The sequence below is a fragment of the Phaethon aethereus genome (assembly GCF_964289735.1).
Source record: "Phaethon aethereus genome assembly, chromosome: Z".
NCBI lineage: Eukaryota > Metazoa > Chordata > Aves > Phaethontiformes > Phaethontidae > Phaethon > Phaethon aethereus.
In genome coordinates, this window is record NC_138577.1 from 89812163 (window position 1) to 89832563 (window position 20401).

At 58.3% G+C, this 20401-nt stretch overlaps 1 protein-coding gene across 4 annotated transcripts in view; it reads left to right on the plus strand.

Moving 5' to 3' along the window:
- Positions 1-1785: 1785 nt before the first annotated feature.
- Positions 1786-20401, plus strand: part of PAX5 (paired box 5) — a gene marked incomplete at both ends in the record, with an annotated part of 133782 nt that continues 115166 nt past the window's right edge. For 2 of the 4 annotated variants that reach the window (XM_082012966.1, XM_082012967.1), the window contains 4 exons: positions 1786-2601; positions 9490-9655; positions 14178-14375; positions 18343-18407. In XM_082012966.1, the coding sequence (XP_081869092.1) occupies positions 2556-2601; positions 9490-9655; positions 14178-14375; positions 18343-18407 (475 nt within the window). Of the gene's footprint in view, positions 2602-5322; positions 5714-9489; positions 9656-14177; positions 14376-18342; positions 18408-20401 lie in introns of those variants that run through there. The other 2 variants (XM_082012968.1, XM_082012969.1) reach the window with 2 other exon arrangements.

The window sequence follows — 20401 nt, forward strand, 5'->3', positions numbered from 1 at the left end:
GGCACATGTGCGGCGCCGGGCCCTGCCGCAGCCCCTCCACCGCCCCCCCCCGCTTCGCATCGGGCAGGGCCGACGGGCGGCTCCGCTGCCGAGCCAGGAGGGGGGGGCACGGCGGGAGCCTCGCGGCCTGTCTTTTTAGCACAATAAAATGTTTTTCGTTTATTTCCCTGCGTGAGGTCAGAGAAGCGCTCCCGGGCTTCTCCTTGCTGTCGGGGCCGTGGGCCGGCGTGGCCAGGGGAGGTCGTCTGGAGGGATCAGGGGGTGTCTGCTGTCCGTTTGGGGGGATGGTTTGGGGCTGCGTCTCCCCGGAGCAGCGCTGCAGGGACGGGCCGTCCGGGCGCTTGTTCGCAGGGCGGCTCGCACTTCGGAGAGCGGCCGCCGGCCGCCGGCTGTTTTCGTGTAAGCAGATGAGAGAGAAGAAGCGTCGGTGAAAAGGGAAGCAAAAGGGCGAGAGGCAAGAGCCACCCCCTTTCCCGCCGCGCCGGGACGGAGCCGGGCGGCCGGGGGGTCCCGGTGGGCCCGGCCCCGGCCCCACTGCGGGGCCCTCCGGGGTCGCCGGCCCTCGGATGCGACGAGGTCCGAAGCGGAGGGATGGGCGGTAGAGGAAAGATGTTTTGGAAACAGTGTCGCTTCCCTGCCCGTGCCTGGGCGGAGAGGGGCTGCGCCGGCAGCGGCGGCCGGGAGCCCCTTTACTGACCTCGCGTCCCCAAATCCGGGCACGTCCGGGTGGAGCGGGGGTGCCCCTGCCCTCTCAGACTGCAGGCAGGGGTGGTCCCCTGCCTTCAGTGCCCCGTTCCTCTCCCCTGCCCGCGGTCGCTGTGGGAGCCTCCACGCGCGGAGAAGGCCGTGGGGCGGCGGTGCCGGCGCGGGGGAAGCCCGCAGAGGGGAGCAGAACCCATCCACGTGCCCCGCCAGCGGACTGCTTTCACGTTCGGGAGGGCTGCGTGGGAAAGGGACCGGGCAAGCGGCGTGGGAGGCCGCGGGCTGCGGGTATGCGCGGGTGGGAGTGCCTGCATCGCTGCAAGGCGCCGGTGGGCGAGGGGAGCGGCGCAGGCAGGACCTCCCGCCGGGACCGTTTTCACGCCCCGGGACTGACGTTGATTTTGTACTTCGGGCAGGGGACCGCCGTTATCCCCCCCCCACTCCCCCGCCCCCGAGTCGCTTTGATGAAAAATAAAATCTGGGAGCGATCAAGGCCTCCTGAGTTCGCCCCGTGTCCCCTCTCCCCGCCCTCACCCGCGCCACTGGGGCCTGCGGGACGCGGCCGTGGGTCCGCAGCCGCGGCTCGGTACCGGCGGGAGGCCGCCGTGCAATCGGGAGGTGCGGGGGGAGCCCGAGCGGACACCATCCCCCAGCCACGGCCCGGGAAGGCCGGGGACGAGCGACCCCGGCCCAGCCCCTCCACACTTCCGTCGGGTCGCTCGTCCCCGGGCTCCGCTCTGGCCTGGGGGCTCTCCCCACGCCCGGGGCGAAGGGCAGGGCAGGGCGGCGGGCGATGCGGGGCGCTGGGGCTCTCGCCGCCGCCCCCTCGGCACTGGCGGGCGCGTCCCCGTCCCGCCCCCGCGGCGGCACGGCCCGGCGGGGAGCGCGGCCCCGGGGCGGCGGCCTCACCCCCGGCCCGGGAAGGGGAAGTCGGTGCTGCTGAGCGGCCGGTGAGGCGCTGGGGCTGGCGGGGCCGAGCGGGCAAGTGCCGTCGCCGCTGCCGGTGCCGCCGCTCCACAGCAGCCGGCGGAGCGCTCGGGGGGCGGCTGGTCGCGAGCAAACTTTGATTCCTGCTACAACAGATGTCAGAGTTTTCTTGGGTTTTGGCTGCGTCTGGGGACATCTTGTGATGTTTTAGAGAACAGGACATGATCTCACATGGCGAGGAGCTCTTTAGTTTCTTAATCATTTCACGGTTCCTTCAGAGGCTTTTTTCCATCTAAAACGTTTAGTTTCAGCTCAGTGATCAGCTGAAAAAGCTCGGCGGGGAGCGGAAGAGTTGAATTATTCCAACCTGCGAGAGCCTCTCAAAAAAAAAAAAGGAAAGGAAAAGAAAGAGAAAATAGAGAAGAAATAAAAGAGAAAATAAAAAGAAGAGAAAGGAGGAGAAAAGGAAAGACAAGAAGAAAAGGAAAGACAAGAAGAAAAGAAAAGAAAAAAAAGAAAAGAAAAGAAAAGAAAAGAAAAGAAAAGAAAAGAAAAGAAAAGAAAAGAAAAGAAAAGAAAAGAAAAGAAAAGAAAAGAAAAGAAAAGAAAAGAAAAGAAAAGAAAAGAAAAGAAAAGAAAAGAAAAAAGAAAAGAGAGAAAAGAAAAAAGAAAGAAAAAAGAAAAGAAAAAAGAAAAGAAAGGAAAAGAGAAGAAAAGAAAAAAGAAAAAAGAAAAGAAGAAAAGAAAAAGAAAAGAAAGAATAAAATAAAATAAAATAAAAGAAAAGAAAAGAAAAGAAAAAAGAAAAGAAGAGAAAGGAAAAAAAAACAAGAAAAGAAGAGGAAGAAAGAAGGAGAAGGAAAGAGCTAACAAACCGGCGTGGAAACTTTTCTCTCTGTTCGTTCCCCAAGTCCTGAGCAGCCGGGATGGAGCTGGACAAAACCTACGCGACCCCCCGGGCCGGCCGCACAGGTGGGACTCGGGCCGGGCGCCGCGGGGGATGCCAAGACCGGCCGCTGCGGCCGGTCACGCGTGGGCCGCGCTGAGGGGCTGAGTCGGGTGCGACGGGGCCGGACCAGGGCCGTGGCGTGTGGCGGGGCCGTCTCCTCGTGGGGCCTTTGGGACGGCGCGGGGGCTGCCGCCCCCCCCTCCCCGGGTCGCGGGGAGGGGCCCCGCACCGGCGCTGGGACCGCCCGGGTGTCCGCCGGCCCAGCGTCTCGGCCGGGCGGGCCGGGGAACCGGCGAGAGGCCGCGGCGAGTCTCGTCCCGGCGTCCCCGCGGGGAGCTTGGCGGCGGCGTGGCCGTGGGGCGGGGGGCTGGCGCGGAGGCGGCCTCGCGGCTCGGTGGTGGAATGCAATTCTGAAGCGATCGATGGGGCCTTTTATTAGTTAAATCGCCTGAATAATCGTTTAATCGATAAAGCATTTCATGGCGGCGCGCCGCACGCCCCGCGCAGCGGGGGGTGCGCGGGGCGACGGGGTTGGCAGCATCGGCGGCACCAGCAGGTCCGCCCGGGCCGGCGGGTGGGCAGCGCGGGCAGCCCGGCGCCACGGGGCCTCTGCCGCCGCCGGCCTCGGGCACTGCGGGTTCCGCCGCTTGCCCGCGGCGTGTCGGGCCGGGGGGGCTTCATGTGCAGCGCCCCGCGGGGGAGGAAGAGGAGAGGGGAGATGAAGTGGTGAAGGCCAGGCAGTGAGGGGTGCCGACCCTGCTCGCCCGTGCCCCCTCACCCCCGCCGCGCAGGCCAGCGCCGTTCCCTCAGTCCCCGCGCCCCACCCAGGGTGTCCCCCGGTGGGAGGTCCCGAGCGGCGGAGGGGGGCGACGGTCCCTCGTCGCCCCCCTCGGCCCGGCCCGGCGCCCCCCGCTCCCGCTGCGCACCCGCGCCGTCCGGTCCCCCCGGCCCGGCCCCGCGGCGGCGGCTCGGCCGCGCCCGGGAGTTTCGCTTTCAACGAAAACTCGCCCCGCGCTCACCCGCCCCGCGCCTCCGCCGGTGCCCCGCCGCCGCCGGGGCGTCCCGGCCCGGGCTAGCCGCGGCTGAGACCCCGAGGGCGCACCCGGGCGGGGGGACACTCGCCCGGGGGCAGCAGGCAACAGTCCTTCCGCGCCCGCATCCCCACGGCGGTGTCGGGTCGCGGAGCCGGGACCACGATGCCCTCGGAGAGGCGGCAGCCGAGCAGGAGTGACTGGGCTCGGCCGGGCTCTGCCGCGGCCCCCACGCTCACCCGCGACGGGACGGGAGCGGCTGGTGGGAGGGGGCACCGTCGCGGCTGCCTCGCCCGGTCTGGAGCCCCGGCCTGGGGGCCAGCGTCGCCCGGGGCAGGACCTGCTTCTCGGCGGCCGGATCGGGAACCCGGTCGCCCTCCCCGGCTTCGCCGAGCACCGCCGCGACCGCGGACGGCGCGGGCGGGCGGAGGCCCCGGGCCCCTGTCCTTCCGTGCCCTCACCCACTGGCCGGGGTCCCGGGCCAGGGGGCCGACGGGGGACCCACGGCCCCGGGACGCGCCGTCCGGCCGTCGGTGGGGGCAACCAACGGCCCCGGGAGCCTCCCTCGGGCCGCTGGCTGACCCACGGCCCGGGGATTCGCTATCCGGCCGTCGGGGGTCCCACGGCCCGGGACGCGCCGTCCGGCCGTTGGGGGTCCGCTCCCCACGCCCCTCCCGAGACTCCCCCCTCGCACCCCCTGCCCCCTCCGCGGTCTCGGGTGGCTGCGACCCCGCCCCGCCCCGGACGGTGAGGGCGCGCGGCAACGCCCTCCACCCCCATTGGCCCGCAGCCCACCAATAGGCAGCGCTGACGCCGGCGGCCAATGCGCGGCGCCGGCAAGTTAACTTTTGCCATTGGCCGAGGCAGTGAGTGACGGCCGGGCCCCGCCCACCATCGGCCCGCCGCTGTCCAGCCGCGCGGTGCTGAAGCGCCGCCCGCCGCGCCTCCTCCGCGGGCGCGCCGGGGTGCGCAGCTGGGCCACGGGGCGCAGCGGGGCCGCCGGGCGCGGCCCCGGGGCGGTGCCTGGCGGGACCCCCGCCCGCCCGCCCCGCCCCGCGCGCCCCCGCGCGGCCCGCCCCCCGCCCCCGCCCCCTCCACCCGTCACAACCCCCGCCGCCCGCCGCGGGCCGGCAGCGCGCCGGGCGCACCGCCCGAGCCAGCCAGGCGCCGCGCCGCCCCGGCAGCCCGGCGGCCGACGACGGGCGGGGAGCGGGCGGCGCCGGCCCCGCGGCCCGGCGGGCGGCGGCGGGGGCGATGGGCGCGCCGCGCCGGCGGCCCGCGTTGGACGGCGGCCGCTGACGGGGCGCCCCGGTCCCGCGGGGCCGCGGCCAGCCGAGCGCGGCCCCCGCCCCGCTCCCCGCCCTCTCGCACACCTTCCCCCGCCGCTGCGCTCGCCCACCGCCGCCCCGCCCGTCGCCGCCAGTCGCTGCCGGCAGCGCGGCGGGGGGGGCGGGGGGAGGGCGGCGCAGGCGGAGCGCGCCGCCGCCCCGGGACCGAGCCCCGCGGACGGGCCGCCCGCCCCGGTCGCCGCCGCCGCGCAGCCGCCGGCGCCGCCAGCACAAAGAGCCGTCGGGGAGGGAGCGGCGGGCTCCCGGCTACCGGACCGAGACGCCCGCCCCCTCCGCGCCCGGCGCCGCCTCGCCGCCGGGAGGCGGGTGCCACGGCTCGGTGGCCGCCCGGGGAGCGGCCGGGGGCGGAGGCGCAGCCCGGGGCGGCCGCTCCTCGCCGCCGCCTCCCCCCCCCCCCCGCCCCCGACGGAGTCACCGGACGTTGCGAGCAGCGCGGCGAGCCGCGCTCAGCCGGCGCTGTCGGATACCGCGGCCCTGCTCGGGGCGGTACGCCGCGGGGCTTTTTCCTTTTTGTGCTGGTTTGGGGGTTGGTTTTTGGGGATTTTGCTGGGGTTTTTTTCTTTTCTTTTCTTTTTTTTTTTTTTTTTTTTTTTTTTTTTTTTTTGTGTCGGTCTCCGGCCGTTTCCTCGGGCCCGCTGCCCCGGCCCCAGCCCCAGCGTCGCCGGGGAATCGAGATCTGCTCGGCGGGGCCGCCCCGGCCCGGACCGCCCCGATGGAAATACACTGTAAGCACGACCCGTTCGCAGCAATGCATCGTAAGTAGGCTGCCAGTTCAACTTCTCTCACACCGCCGCGGCGGGCCCTGCGCGATCGCGGACGGCGGCCGCCGGCCCCCGGGCTCCGGGGAGGTCCGTGCAAACGGCGCTCACGGCGCCCGCCGGCTCCGCGGCTGCTCTGCTGCCTCCGCGCCCCTTCGGGAAAGGCGGCCGCGCCGAGGGGGTGACTCTGCCGGCGGAGGGACGGCGGCGGGATGCTGCGGGCAGCGGGAGGGTCCAGGGCTGATTTTCCCGTAGAGAGAGAGCCGATGTAAATACGTGTCTAAATGTTCGCGCACAGCTAACTGTATGTGTATATTTGTCTGTGTATATGGCCGCAGGCTTACGTATAATCTATCTGTACATATATTTCCCCCCCCCCCCATCAAATCTCAGGGAAGAAAGCCGCTCGGTATTTCTGACGAACGGAAAAGTTTGCTATACGATATTCTCCTTCTATTTCAACATTTTGATATTCGTTAATTAAAAACAACAACAACAAGAAAATGCAAACAAATACGAAAGGAACAGAGCGGGGCTGGAGGGAAGATTTTTTTTTTTCCAAGCATCCAAAGAAAGGCGTAACGATTGCTCAGTGAGCTCCGCGTCGGGCAGCGCGGCAGCGGGGGACCGGGCCGCCGAGCGGGTTAAGTTAACAGGTCGTGCGCGATGGGCTTGCCCGAGGTTTGTTGTGCTTGAGAGGTCGGGGAAGACTTATCCATTAGCACAGCGTTATGTGAAATGACATCTTCTCTCACGGTGAGTTAAACGCTGCATTACGGCGAGAGATTGCGAGGAAATTTAAGGTAGAACTAATCTCATTTCCTGGGCCACCGCAGCCCTTCGGCTAAAAGAAATTTGTTTGCAAGATAAAGCATCCCGCGCCGGGGGCTGGGGATCGCCCTCTCGCCGTCGCCCCTCTCGCTCTCTCCACCGCACCGTTTCGGTGTCCGCAGCCGGGGTGGGCGCCGGTAACGCGCTTCTCCGCCCCCCCCACCCCCCGAAAACGGACTTTCCCCCCTTCAAACGCGGTGTTTTCTTCCCGCGTTTCCGTCTCTTCCGTCATGGAAGCACACGCATTTTTAAAAGGCGAGCTTTGAGGGCGCACAGCCCACGGGGCGGTTTTCGCGGTGGACGCGGAGCCCCCGCCGCCCAGACCGGCTTCTCGCTCCGCCGCGGGGGCCGGGCGGGACGCGGTGCTTTCGGACCCGCAGCGCATGGAGGACAGGCTTCCCGCGGGGGAGCTCAACACCCCGGGCGGGAGAAGCCGAGGGGGTTTCAGCGGCGCCCTCCGTCACCCGCAGCCGTGGAAAATCGATCCCTTCCGCACGAGTTCCGGGGCAAAACAAAAGGAGAAGCCCCAAACTCCCGGTGCCTTCGCGCCGGCCGCTGGCCGCAGTGGCAGCCCCCGGGCCATTCGCTGCCAAATGACCCCCGGACCCGTCGTTGTTCCGGGGGCGAGGGGAGGCGGCCCCGGTGACACGCGACGGAGGAGGACCGGGGGGCAGCGAGGCCGGCGGCCCAGTCCGCGGCACCGGGGACGGGGCGGTCCCGGGCGGGAGCTCGGCCTCTTGTGGCGCTGCTACGGGCCCCGCGGCTTCCCCGTCCCGCGGGGAAGAGGGGCAGAGCTCGGGCCCCGGGACCGCCGCTCGGGCCGGCTCGTCCCTCGCCCGCAGCTGTCCCGGGGCTCCGCGCAGGGCTCGCTACCTTGCCGGGGCTCCCCCGCCCGAAGGGGGCCCCGGGTCTTGCTTCGGCCCCGCTCCCTGCGGGGGGACTCAGAGACGGGCCGCGGAGGGGGAGAGCGGAGCAGGGCGGTGGCTCCGCTCCCCAAGGCCGCACCGAGCCGGGGCCCAGAGCCCTCCGCAGCCCCCCCGGCCCGACGGGGCCCCCGGGCGCCTGCCCGCTGCCGACCGAGCAGCGCGGCAGCTGGCGGAGAGGGACGCGGGGCGGGCAGGCAGACGGGCTCGGCGCCGGTGCCGCTTCCCGAGGCTGTGGCGGGTTTGGGGAGGGGTCCCCCGGATGGCGGGAGGGACGGTGGCGGCCCCAGCCTTTGTTCCCCGGCGACTGCGGGGTGGGATGCTGTCGGCCTCGGCAGGCCCGGGCTCCACGGCCTCCCGGGGGCTGGGAACTGGCTCCAGGGAGAGAATCATCCCTTTGCCAAATAAAAAGCGTGCCTTAATCCTTTCCTTTTTCCTTTTCCTTTTTCCTTTTTCTCCTTTCCCTTTCCCTTTCCCTTTCCCCTTCATTCCTTCCCTCTTCTTTCCTCCCCACCCCCCCATCCCTCTCCCCTTCCACAACCACCGCCACAGGATCTTGCTGTTCACATTGCATGCGCTCTGCCTGATTTTGTACAATTAAAGCCGCTAGCAGGTGAGGCCCGAAGTCTCGTTTAGCCAGCGTTGTGGGGTTGCTCCTGTACTCCTCAGCCATCAAGTTGTCCCCACTCTGGCCATAGCATGGTCCCAGCCCCACATGTGCCTGGCGCTGCCAGCAGCTCCCTGGGCAGGGGCAGCTGAGGCAGCCCCAACACCCTGGGGCTGCTCCCTGCACTCCGGGGCTGCAGGGGAGTGGGCGAGCCTGAGGCCAGCTCTGCCTCTCACACGGATGAAGGCAGAGCAGATACTCGTCTGCTCGCCTAGGCTTCAGCTAGCTGTAGCAATCACCTATTTTCATGTGGATTCATTGTGTGTCCTGACAGTCCTAGAAGGTGTTTACAAAGTTTGGCAGCAGTTTATTGATGGTGAAATGACAGGATTTAAATAAAAATAGCTTTCTATAATTTTTTTTTTTTAACACAGAGGCATTTGGCTTGTCAGCTTACTCAATACTGTTCAAGCCCTGTGCAAATAGAGAGATTTTCTGTATTACTTTTGTTCCAGAATTGGCATCTGTACTGCCCCTATTGCATGTTTTTATGTTTCTCTGCTCCTCTGTAACCTGAGTAGTTTAAGTGATTAACAACATGAGGGTTAATGATATTTTCTCACTTGATACATGTGATTATTAAGTGTTCATGGGTTTTACACACTTTCACTACTATTCGTCTAAGGGGGTCCTGTTTCCCCTCAGATACATGATTCACCTTGCTGAAGGTGAACAGTGCAAGTCTGCTAGAAAAGGAAGGATACGTGGGGCTTGCCTGAGTGTTCATGTTTCATCATAGTATCTGCCAAGATTGCTGTAAATTGTAAGAGCAGAAATCATACTTTGTTTTGTTTTTTTTTTTTTCTCTTGATTAAGCCAAGGCATTTGGAAAAAAATCCAGCACATACTTCATTTCAAGTATCCCCTTCTGTGCTTCGACACAAATAGTGTGTAGGCTGAGCGATCACCCAGCCTTATTTTCAGCTGGCTTCCTAGGCAGAAGCTCATGAGCAGCCTTTTCTCCACGGGGCAGCACCAGGCCTGCCCCTGGAGTTCACAGTCGGGCAACAGCGGCCGCTGGCTTCGGGAGGAAGGTGGCCCGCAGCCGGGCATTGCTGCATGGCTTCCCGTGGCCATTTCACAACATGGGACCCAATGTGTCTTCATGCAGGAGGGTCCTTCCCTCCGGCGAGTGGCACTGAGGCAGCACAGGCAGCGTGGCTGTGACGGCCTGCGTGCTGCGGGTCCCGCAGCCCCTGGGGAAAAGCAGCTGGAGGCTGGACTGACACCGGGGAGGCGATGCCCAGAGACGGGAGCGCTGGGCTGGGCGGGTCTGCCGTGGAGAAAACATCCCGCAACTCTCACACCGCTCTTCTTTTCCTGCCCTTCTCCCCCTCCCCTCTGCGTTTCAGGACATGGAGGTGTGAATCAGCTGGGGGGTGTTTTTGTGAATGGCCGCCCCCTCCCAGATGTCGTTCGCCAAAGGATCGTGGAGCTCGCCCACCAAGGGGTCCGGCCGTGTGACATCTCCCGGCAGCTCCGTGTCAGCCATGGCTGCGTCAGCAAAATACTTGGCAGGTAAAGAGGGGGACAGCGAATGCCTCTGTGTCTGTCAAGAAAAAAGTGTCAATGCTGGTCGCTTAATTGAAGGCTGCAAACAAACGGAGAATAGCAGAAACTTCAGGAAGCCAGTCCAGTGAGGAGAGGGGCTTCCTGACCGCTCATGGTTTTATATGTCTGCTGTGGGATACTATTCGTATACTATTCGTATCTCTGGTCTGTCCGTTTCACAGTTTCTTATAGACAATTATAAGACAAAGCACACACGTGGGGTGTATTTGCTGTATATATGGCATATATCACACACCTGTCTCTCCTGAACAAGTAGAGAAATTTGGGAGTCATCTTCAGTAGAATGGAGAAAAAATGAGAGTTCTGCAGTTTATTCGTTTTGCTTTCTGAAGACGACTCTTTTTTACTGATAATGTAATTATATATGATATATATGCATCAACGCTGCCCTGCGTTCATTCACAAAGGGTATTTTGCAATCTGTAGCACTGTTTAGTTCAACATCTTTTTCTACTCTTGTGCTGGAATACATTCTTAATTAGAGCACAGAATACCATAAGTAACTATTAATCGTCCTTATTTTGGCTATTTTGGGAGTAGCCCTCTGTTCAGGCTGGGGCTGCTTGAACCACTATGGCAACAGGAAATTAAACTTCAAATTCATATAACTTCCTGATTTTGTTTTCAAATCTGACATAGGTTCAGGTCAAAAATACCATCCTTGCTTCTTTGTATCTTGTGAACAAATCTGAACGTAATTTGTGTAAGTGATAGTATTAAAATGGTTCTGGACTCCAGGTATTCTGAGATACTTAAGCAACTTACATTAAGAAAAACTTTTTTTTTTTAAGAAGAATATGTTTTTCTTGATAACCTGAAAAAGTTAACTCCTGAACTGTTTACTAAACTTTCACAATTAACTTTGTTGCTTAGAATTTTACTGTTCTTATTTTTTACGATCTTTTTCAATTTTTAACCAGTTTGCTTTCCTGGGCATAGCATAGCTGCAAAGACTGTTAAGGCAATTTTTTTTTGGTAGTGTCATGCAGGGGATCTGCTTGGATTAGCAGCATTTACAACCTCTCAGTGACAATTTAGCGTTCAGAATCAGACTGACCAGGCAAGGTCACAGGCACCCGTTTTTGTAGCTCTTGGCACTCTTTCCATTATAGCCCGCTCTTACCTACACTGGTCATCACTGGTGAGCAGCCTCGCCGCAGCCCCGCGCGGCGTGCTCTCGGTGAGCTGCACGAGCCAGCGTGCGGGTTACGCTCAGCATCCCTGCTTCCCTCCTGCCTCTCTCACGCCTTCGTTGCAGGAGAGGCGTTCCCCTGCAAGCTGCGTGCATTCCTTCCGCTGTGGGTTTGAGGATGCTGGTGCCTTTACTATTTTAGAGAAGAAAACTTTCCGTGGGCTTTATCTGAGACCTGCCTGCCCATCACAGGCTCTTTCACTCGGTTATTGCTTTGCGTTCGCTGTTGGCACAGGCTTCTGCTGCCAGCCCAGCTGGCGCAGTTCGGCTGGTGATGCTCTCTGCTGCAGCAGACTTGCTGCCAGTTCCCATCAGGACCGACGTACAGCTGAGAAAGGGGCAATTTAGTTACCTACCAGGCAAATGTCGGATGGTTTTACTTTTGGTAGTTTGAATAGATTTACCATTAGATATATTTGCACTACAGAGCTAAGAGCAAGGCTCCAGAGCTTTGTCATTAAAGTTGTCAACAATAAATTGGAATTTCATAGCTCATTATTTTCATAACGAATAATTACAGTGGGTAAAATGTCACTGTAATTGCGGCTCTGTGTGTGTGTATGTTTTTGCATGTGCATGTGTGAAAAGTGGGAATCCTTATGATAAATCCTTACATTTGGAATTTTATGGTCAGAATTTTTCAGTTCTGGATGCTGCCTTAAAAAACATCCAGAGGCAGGGAACCAGCAGTTGCAGTGCAAGTGAAGCTCTCACCCCTCGGAGGAGGGTACCACAGGGATGCCCTCTCTCCACCTGCATTGGCCACTTGCTGGGAGCAAAAGGCCTGGACCTGACGTGCATAAAATGAAGCCGATGCAGCTGCGCTTGCCTTTAAAACGGAGACGGGAGTCAGGGGTGCCCGTGCTGTGCAGCCTGCCGGCCCCTTGGCTGCGCCCAGGGTCATTGCGAGGGCGAAGAGCAGGGAGGGGTCAGCGGCGTCGCTGGGCGAGTGCTGTCCCCCATCGCGGCGAGCTCTCCCAGCTGCCGGGGGAAGAGGGTCTGGGCCCAATCCTGCACGCTCCCGTGCGAGCCAAGTCTTTCTGGGGATGTGTGCGTGCCTTTGCAGGGCTTGGGGTGGGGAAGGCAGGTGGGAAGGCAGTGCTTAGAGGATTTGGGAGTGGAGGTCTTGCTGTCCAGAGGGCATCAGGGCTTTGTCCCCCAGTGAGCTCGGCGCCGCCGCAGCATCGTGGTGGCGAGGGCCTTTGCCGTCATGGCTTACCTGCCGTGGTGAGTCAGCCGTGGGAAGCACCGTCTCGTCTGCGCAGCCACGGCTTCGCCAGCTGCTGGCTTCTGGTCTGCTCAGCTGGGCTGTCCTGTGTCCTGCGGTAGTTACCGCGGGCACCATGTCAGGGTGCAGCAAGGCACTGTTGGAGAAAACCACTGAAGAACATTTGTAAAATCCATTGTTTTGACGGGAACTAAGAAAATTGCAACTTCTTCTTTGGTAGCATTCAGGTTATTGTCTGGCTTCCTTCTACACCCTCCTCACGGGAGAGGTGCCAGCAGCAAAGCTTTTGAGACCAGGGTACAAGGTTTTAGCAGGTTTATGGTCCATGTTTGCCATAATTTTGTCATGTCCTCAGGAAGCACGGGAGGAGCTGAATTTTACCCCCCTGCCCTAAAGCTTGCTACTGCGCTGCATTTAAGGGACACCAGGAGGGTTAATCCATCTCTGAGACTTGATGCTTTCCATTACTAATAATGCTTGAATGGCTCATGGAGACTGATAGATCCAAGTTCACAGCTGTATCCAGAATATCCGAAAACATGTACGAACAGCACAGTGTCAGTCTCTTTAAAAGAATTTTAGGCCGTGCACACAGAGCTCTCCCAGAAAGATTGAAAACTGGTAGCCTGGCAGAAATTTGATGAACATGGTTGCATGTTACAGTGAGACAGACTTCAGCTGCGTAGCCTGTTTGTGTTCTGCTCACGCTGGAAAGATTGGGGAATTAATTTTTTTTTTTTTTCCATTTAATGGATATGTCAAGTAGCTGCAGAGAAAATATATTAATAAGCAGTCTTATGTGTTCTTACTTGGGAGTCTTCTCTGAGCTCCGTACTAGAAATACGGGCACAGAGCACTGAGTTGATGTGTTTAAGCTGCTGAGAGCGTGCGGCTCGGTGGACCTCTGCTTGAAAGGCTCACGAAATTGCCGGATCAGGGGAGTTGGGGGAGTTGTTGCAGGTAGGCAGGGGGTTTATTTTTCATCTGGTCACAAGAAAAGTCACCAGATACAAATAAGTGGCCCGGCGAGCGCCTCGTGCCTTGCGCTGCCTGACAGCACAGCAGAGAGGAGCACGATCTCGTTCTTGGTCTCTGTCCCAGCCCTCAATGGATGAGACATGAATTCTACTCTTAGCAGCATGTGCAAGGCTTCATTTATTAAAAGGGGAGACTTGCGTGGCTGGGGATCTCAGCTGCGATGTATTGCTGCAGTGCTACCAAACAGTTGCTCGTGCGTGATTTACACGTGAAGAAATCTGGCGGATTTCTGTTTGTTCAGGGATCCAGTCCTCTGCCTTCCCTGGCGTGGCATCAACAGAGCTGCTGGTGTGGGTGAAGGTGCTGTACCCGAGGAAGGGCCACAGGACGGATCACTGAAACCAACCCCCACATCACCTGGACCCCTCCAGAATGTGGGCAGCTCCCTTTACCTTGATATTTGTGACTGAAACTACTAAAAACATCATATTAAAAAGAAATTGAAAAGTAGGCATTATGAAAAATGTTACCTATTAAAACCACAATATGCATATTAAAAACATAAAATGGGAACAAAGGTATGCTGGCATATTTACTCCAGAGGTGCAAATAAAATGCAATACCTAACCTTCATTTCACTATGAAATGATAACAAGCCATAGATATTAATGACAGAGAATTTGTGTAGAAACAGTAATTTACTACAAGAGTCCATTGCAAAAAGTGGTCTTTGGTGTGATTTGTTTCTATTATTGCCAGTACCGCTGATTAATAACACACATTTTCAGTTAATTTTGGATCCCGGCATGTCCTTTAATCTTGCATTGTTTCTTTTGTCTTGTTATTACAGAAAAATATATATTGTATCCCAAGGCCCAGTTCCAATTACTAGAAGTTAATCTATTAGGTGATAAAGCACTACATAGGCAGAAAATGTGTATGTGAAAGTGAAGATGTATCTCAGGATTTCCTGGGGTTTGGTTACCTTGAAATTATGTTCTCTATAAATCTTAAAGCATGTTCTCTGTCTATTTGTGATAACTAAAGCTTTGTTTTGGATGTTGTCCCAGGTATTATGAGACCGGGAGTATTAAGCCTGGAGTGATTGGAGGATCAAAACCAAAGGTCGCCACACCCAAAGTCGTTGAAAAAATTGCAGAGTACAAACGCCAAAATCCCACCATGTTTGCCTGGGAGATCAGGGATAGACTCCTTGCTGAGCGAGTGTGTGACAACGACACCGTGCCCAGCGTCAGTTCCATTAACAGGTAAAGGCCTCTCTGGTCCTGGCGAGGGATGCTCCTCGGGAGCGCTGCCATTGCATCCTCATTTGTTAGTAGGCCTGGGTGTTTTGGGCTGTTTGCAAGAAATGCAGCTTGCGTGTGTTTCCGTGATGCCTTTGGGGCTGGGGGGCTGCCGTGGGCTCACCTCGGTGGCGGAAGCATCACTGATTATGAGCATTTCCTAGGAGTGGGCAGGTTCTGCTGCTGGCCTTTTCTTCTTTCCCATCCTTTCCCCAGCCTCGGTGTTCACTGGTAATGATCCTACGTATTTGCTCTGAATGAAGCCGCAGGTTTTCTCGATGGGGTGGGTGTTCGGTGGGACATGCTTCCCGCAGGGGGAAAGCTCAGATGGCCGTCAAAGTGGGGCAGCAGTCATCTGGCAGAAGGGAGGGTCTGGGTTTCTGGAGGAGAGGACGCAAGGCACAGGTCTAAGGTACCACTTCACTCCTCCTGACGCCTGCTTGCTGTTGCTGAAGTTGGCCCAGAACGCTGCTGGCCGCTGCCCGCTACCATCGGCGTGAATATCACTGGGGAAATTTGGCTGATAGCTTTTGAGTACCTCAGCCGTCTGCTTGTTACATGGATGCACTTAAGTGGCCTTGAATTGCTTTGTAAAAATGCAGAGGAATCTCATTTGGAGCCTCAGTCCCACGTTTGGGAGTTTTGCCCCGACTGTGGCAGGCAGGACTGGGCTTGCAGAGGGGTCTGGAGCTATGCTAACCGACTGCCATCTCAGTTACACCTTCTGTAGTTGTCTGCTTCCCCCTCAGTCGGAGGATGTCTAAAGCTGGTGTTGAAAAAGCACAGTGAAATACTCTGTTATGTCTCCAGCCCTGCCAGACCGATAATAAGGGATTAATACTTGGAAGGCAGAGTACTTGGGCAGCCTCATGCACACCCCTGGCAAGCAGAGTCCTTTCATTTTCACTCAGGAGTATGTGCCGGGCTTTGACCTCACCACACTGGTGAGATGGTTTTCACTTGTGTGATTGCATGCAAATTCTTTGAATGCAGATAGCTATAAAGTCCCATCTGTGCCCATGGATGTGAAATAAATTGCTGCAATATTCTTTTATTGGCTATCCCAACCTGATTTGCATTCATGGAGTTGCCGCTTGAGTAGCCGGGTGGCTTCCCCAGCGTTAGCGGAGAGCGGTGTCTCTGCCTTGCCGAACTGAACATTGAGTCATATGTTCGTGTGTTTAAGAGCAAAAATGGATCAGTTCGCGGGCAGCCTTCGTGCAGCCTGGGAGCTCCTTACTCGCTGAGGCTCCAGAGCAGCTTTCGGTAACCCTATGGACATGGTATTTTCAGTTTTAAAGAGGATTTGAGAAATAATATAGACACCAGGAAAACTGAAGGAAAACACCACTCTGACTGACCTCAAATAACTAAAGGCAAGCTCTGCTTCCGCAGAAGTCAGCTCTAGCTCTGCCATGTGAGAAGCATGGCTGCTGGGAGCACTCCTGTGTTTGTGTAGTAGGGCTTCAAGCAAAAACTACAAAAAAGGCAGTCATAGCTCTAGGGAAAAAAGAGATTAAGTAGCTTCCAGTCATGTTTTGAGCCAGTTTCCATATGCCACTTCTTGCTGTGTTGTTGCATGTTTCCACACTGGTCATGTCCACACACCCACTGCCATTGCATTAGAAGCCTGTTTTCTGATCTGCTGCCAAGGTTTTTGGCCAGGAATCTCATTTTTTCTCATCTGCTTGCAACTGTGGCTAAGATCCTTTCCTTTTCTTGAAGGTATGAAATCCCCTTTTAGAAATGCACGTGATATTTTTGAGTCAGTCTCTTTACCTGGAGAACGGTTTTTGCCCACCTAGGGGCACATCCTGAAAACCCAGACCAAACTATCATGACAAGAAACCTGGAATTCACAGCAAAACACTTGGCTTTAGTGCTAAATCCTTCCAGTTCCACATTGCAGTCTGTGGGTCTTATCCTCATATTTAAAATTAAGCGTATACGACAGGGCTTTGCTGGTAGGGATGTAACATGCCGAGGATGCAGAGCCCTGCTCAGGATGCCCTTATTCACCGCTGCGGGTGCTGCCCTGTCACCGCAGACCTGAACCCATCGGAAGCCGCGCAGCGCGGTTCCCGTCCCGCTGCAGGGAGCGCGAAGCCGAGCAGTTGGGATCCCCGTAGAGGGGAGGACGAAACGCCGCGCTGCTCCCCATCCCTGCCTCCCCAGTGAAGAGACAGGCGATCCCTCGGGGCCGTGCTGCTCCCTTCAGGGGAGCTGCCGCTGCGCTCGCAGAGTGCCGGGGCCGCTGGCACGAGCTGCGCTCAGCACATCCCGCTGCTGAGGGTGCCTGTTAGCAGATGAATTTGAGCTGCTGCCCCTGTATATGAGTGAGTAATAACTATTATTATTAATTAATAACATTAATTAATATTAATAATAGGCCACTCTTCCGCAGCAGGAGCAACTCTGTGTGATTAAGGCTTAATTAATCATTGCGATTAGTTTTGCTCAAATAAGCCGAGAGCTGCCCAGCTGCTTCGAAGTGCTCCAGTCCTCCGTCCCTCCGGAGATGAAGATGTTTATGTGTCAGAAGGACCTGGACACCCTTCCCTCGCCATGACAGCAAGGGAGGCCTTGTGCAGGGTGTTATTTCCACTCTTGCCTGAGGCAGGGCCCCAGGCCTTCGGCTGCGCTGCCCCACCGACGCTGCTGGCACAGCTCGCTCTGACCCCCGTGCCGGGCTGGCTGCTCCGGCCCATGGCCGGGGAATCGGCTGCCGGGGACCCGTGCACCGAAAACGTCTAACATGCAGCAGCTTCGCTCCGGGGCTGGCATCCAGGAGATGGCCTGCACCAGACTGCGCAGAGGGAGGGGAGGGGAAGGGGACGGCAGCGTGTCCTCTTCTGGGATGGGGCCGGCTGTCACCGGCGCTGGTTCCTATTCCGGCTCACGGGGTGACTTTCAAGCAAGCAACTGCTGTTTGTTCCCATGAATGCATCCCCACACCAGGTGCATCTCGTGCCTCCCCCGTCTCCCTCTTCCAAATTCATGTCAGGCAGAAATGAGAGAAGAGTTTGTAGGTAAAGAGAGGAGAAACTCTTACTGCAGCACTGCTGCTGCGTGAAGAGCGCGTCAGGCAGGGAGATGCATGGCGAGCGAGCCGTGGGCCTCCTTCAAGCCCGTTTCGACGCTGCTGCAGTCCGTGGTAGAACCGTGTTGTCTCTGGAGGCGTTTCGGACCCCGACTTCTCTTTTTGCACGGTGCGTTGGCGGGTCGTCGTTTGGTGTAGCGTCTCCCTGGCTCTTGCTGGCAGCTGCCCTGTGTCCTGCAGCAGAGCACGTGCCTCTGCTGCGCCTGCATCTCCGAGGTTTTCCTGATTGGCATTATTACAAATCAGAGCAGAGGCTGTCCCCAGCAGCGACAACGTAGTTCTTCAGCTTTCAGGATTAGCATTTAATCCAGCACGTTTTTGTTTCAATATCAATCTGGCTGAGCAGTCCTTCTCCGAGGCGCCCGGGTTCTCTCTCCGTGTGAGTGCTGTGCCTGGGGTGCTCTAGGGACAGCCTTGCCAATGTGCCCCAGCACCCAGGGGTGCAGGTCACAGCCTGCTGGGGCGTCTGGACTCAGAAGCATCCAGCTCCCTGAGGAGGGGGTGCTGGACCCAACAGGCACCCAAAGAGCAATGGCTATCTCTTTCCTGGGCGGTGAGGGCTAGGTCCTCAAAGGCACCGAACTGCGCAGCATCCCGAGGATGATGCAGGAATCAGTCACCCAAGCTTCCCTAATGGCCAGGGCTGGAGGCAAAAACGCGGTCCTGGGTCCACTCACCAAACTTCGATCTTTTAGTGGATGATGAGGGGATAATAGGCAGAAAGGCATTCGGGTATTGCTGTAGGTGTCCGGAACTGAAAGAACAGTGTCTGATGCGCACTGCAATTGCGTGCTTCATGCTAAGCAGTCACCTCTTTTCGACTACACACAGGATCATACGGACGAAGGTGCAGCAGCCACCCAATCAGCAGGTCCCAGCCTCCAGTCACAGCATAGGTAAGGAAAACTTTTTTTTTAAGTATAAAACATAGCATAATGGATTACAAATATTCTAAAGAACTTTTAATCGTTCTTATGGACAGATAATTCTGCATAAAACACTTCAGCACACGTGCTAATGCGCCTTCTTTGTCATTCTCCAAGGGCTGAACATAGTAAATGAATTTTATAAATACTGCTAAAAGGTTTTGAATTTTACTGATTATTATGATAAATAGCTTTCACCATGAGACAGAAAATTGAAATCTAAAGCAAAAAACCCCCACTAATGGGGGTCTATAGAATGTCAGATAATTAAAGTAATAAATCAAGAAAGGGATACTTATTCATAACATTTTCTGCATCATTAGTCAGTAAGTAGTTTTGAATGTGTTTTTTTCATCTATCAACCATCCCTTCCATAATTCTTTGTGCACTTGCAGTCTTGAGTGAAGAGGTAGCAAAACTTTCCGAAACTTTAATTCAGCCGCAGACCAGCGCTGCCGCACCCCAAGGCAGACGATGCTGGCGGGGGGGTCCCTGGGAGGGCTGGCCTCAGCCCTTCACGAGGCTGATGGTGTCTTTCCCGGGCGGAGGCCGCTCTGCTGTGCCGCAGCAGGAATGGAGGGGCTCAGTCAGGGCTTGGGACTGCTTTCTTTTCATCCTTGTTCTGTGGAGGCTGCTGGGGCACTGCGAAGCCCTTGGGTGGCGGCCCTGGCTCCTCTCTGCCTTCGTGCTGTCACCTGTGAAATGGGGAAGTGCTTGTCGCACCCCCCTTGGCAAGGGTGTGCGGACACAGAGCGTGGGCACAGAGCTGCGTCAACTCCTCAGGCTTGTCGAAGAAGCCACGCCGCAGCTCTGTGTCCTGAGCCATTTGGGAAATGCCAAAACAATCTCAGAGGAGGAAAAGCATCCCTCAGTTTTCTATGGTGGCCTAAGGGCTGTCTATCCTTGAGGAAAACAAGAGCAGAGAAGAGGAATCTTGTTTCTCATGGCTTGGGGTTTATAGAGGCAGCAGGGGCTCCTGACACAGGTTTGGTCCATGTGGGCTGTGGCTGGGGGTCTTTGGTGTGGTCCTGCAGAGGAATCCCCCGTACTCAGGGGCTGCACGGTGCTTTCTGGGACGTGGGGACGTGCCAGTGCAGGCTCAGGTGTGAGACGACGGAGGTGACGGCAGTGCTGCCTCCTCTGCCTGCTTGCCTACAGCCTCAGACTCCCACGGCATCGTGCGGACACGGTGTCTGCAGCCCTGGCCAATGTCTCCGGGCTTGCGTTGCCTCTGATGAATGACCCCTCTAGGCTGGACACAGCCAGCATCCTTTCCCGAGGGCTCCGTTAAAGCAAGTTGCATTTAATTCATATTTTGGGGAGCCCCAGGGCCTTTCAGCCATGTGGCCCACAGCTGGCCATCACCGGGTCCCTGGGCAGCCACACTGGCCAGAGGCTGGTGGCTTGGGCCAGCAGGACGCAGGCAGCAAACGACGCGCTGCGCTGTTCCGCTCCCACGAGGTTCCTGCGCCGGGAGGCTGGCAGCCTGCCCCGGGACCTCGCTGGGCAGCCCATTTGTGGAGGCTCGTCTCTCTGCATGGCTGCGCTCCCAGCCAGCTCCATCCACCTTGCTGATGACATGGGCTGGCGTGTTGCCCAACGGCATCCGCTGGCCCGAGCAACGCGCCTTCCCACCACGCCTCGCTCAGGATGGGGCAAGCGGCCCGTGCTTCGGCACCGTGGCGCTGAGGGAAGAGCGTCCTCCCCCATAGCGCACAGCCCCAGCTCCTCATGACGGAGGCGAGGGGTGACCATGCCTCCACTCCCACCTCTGCCCGGGGCTGCTGCAGCACGGGGCTGGGCTGGGCTGGGCTGGGCTGGTCTGGGCTGGGTGGGGACCCCTCCCGAGCCGGAGGGGCCATGGCGGCCGGCAGAGCCCCAGCCTGTCTCGGCCATGCCGTGGGGGCCGGTGACTTTTGGGTAGGCTGGTAGCCACGTTGTCCTGCATGCTGACCACCTGGCCT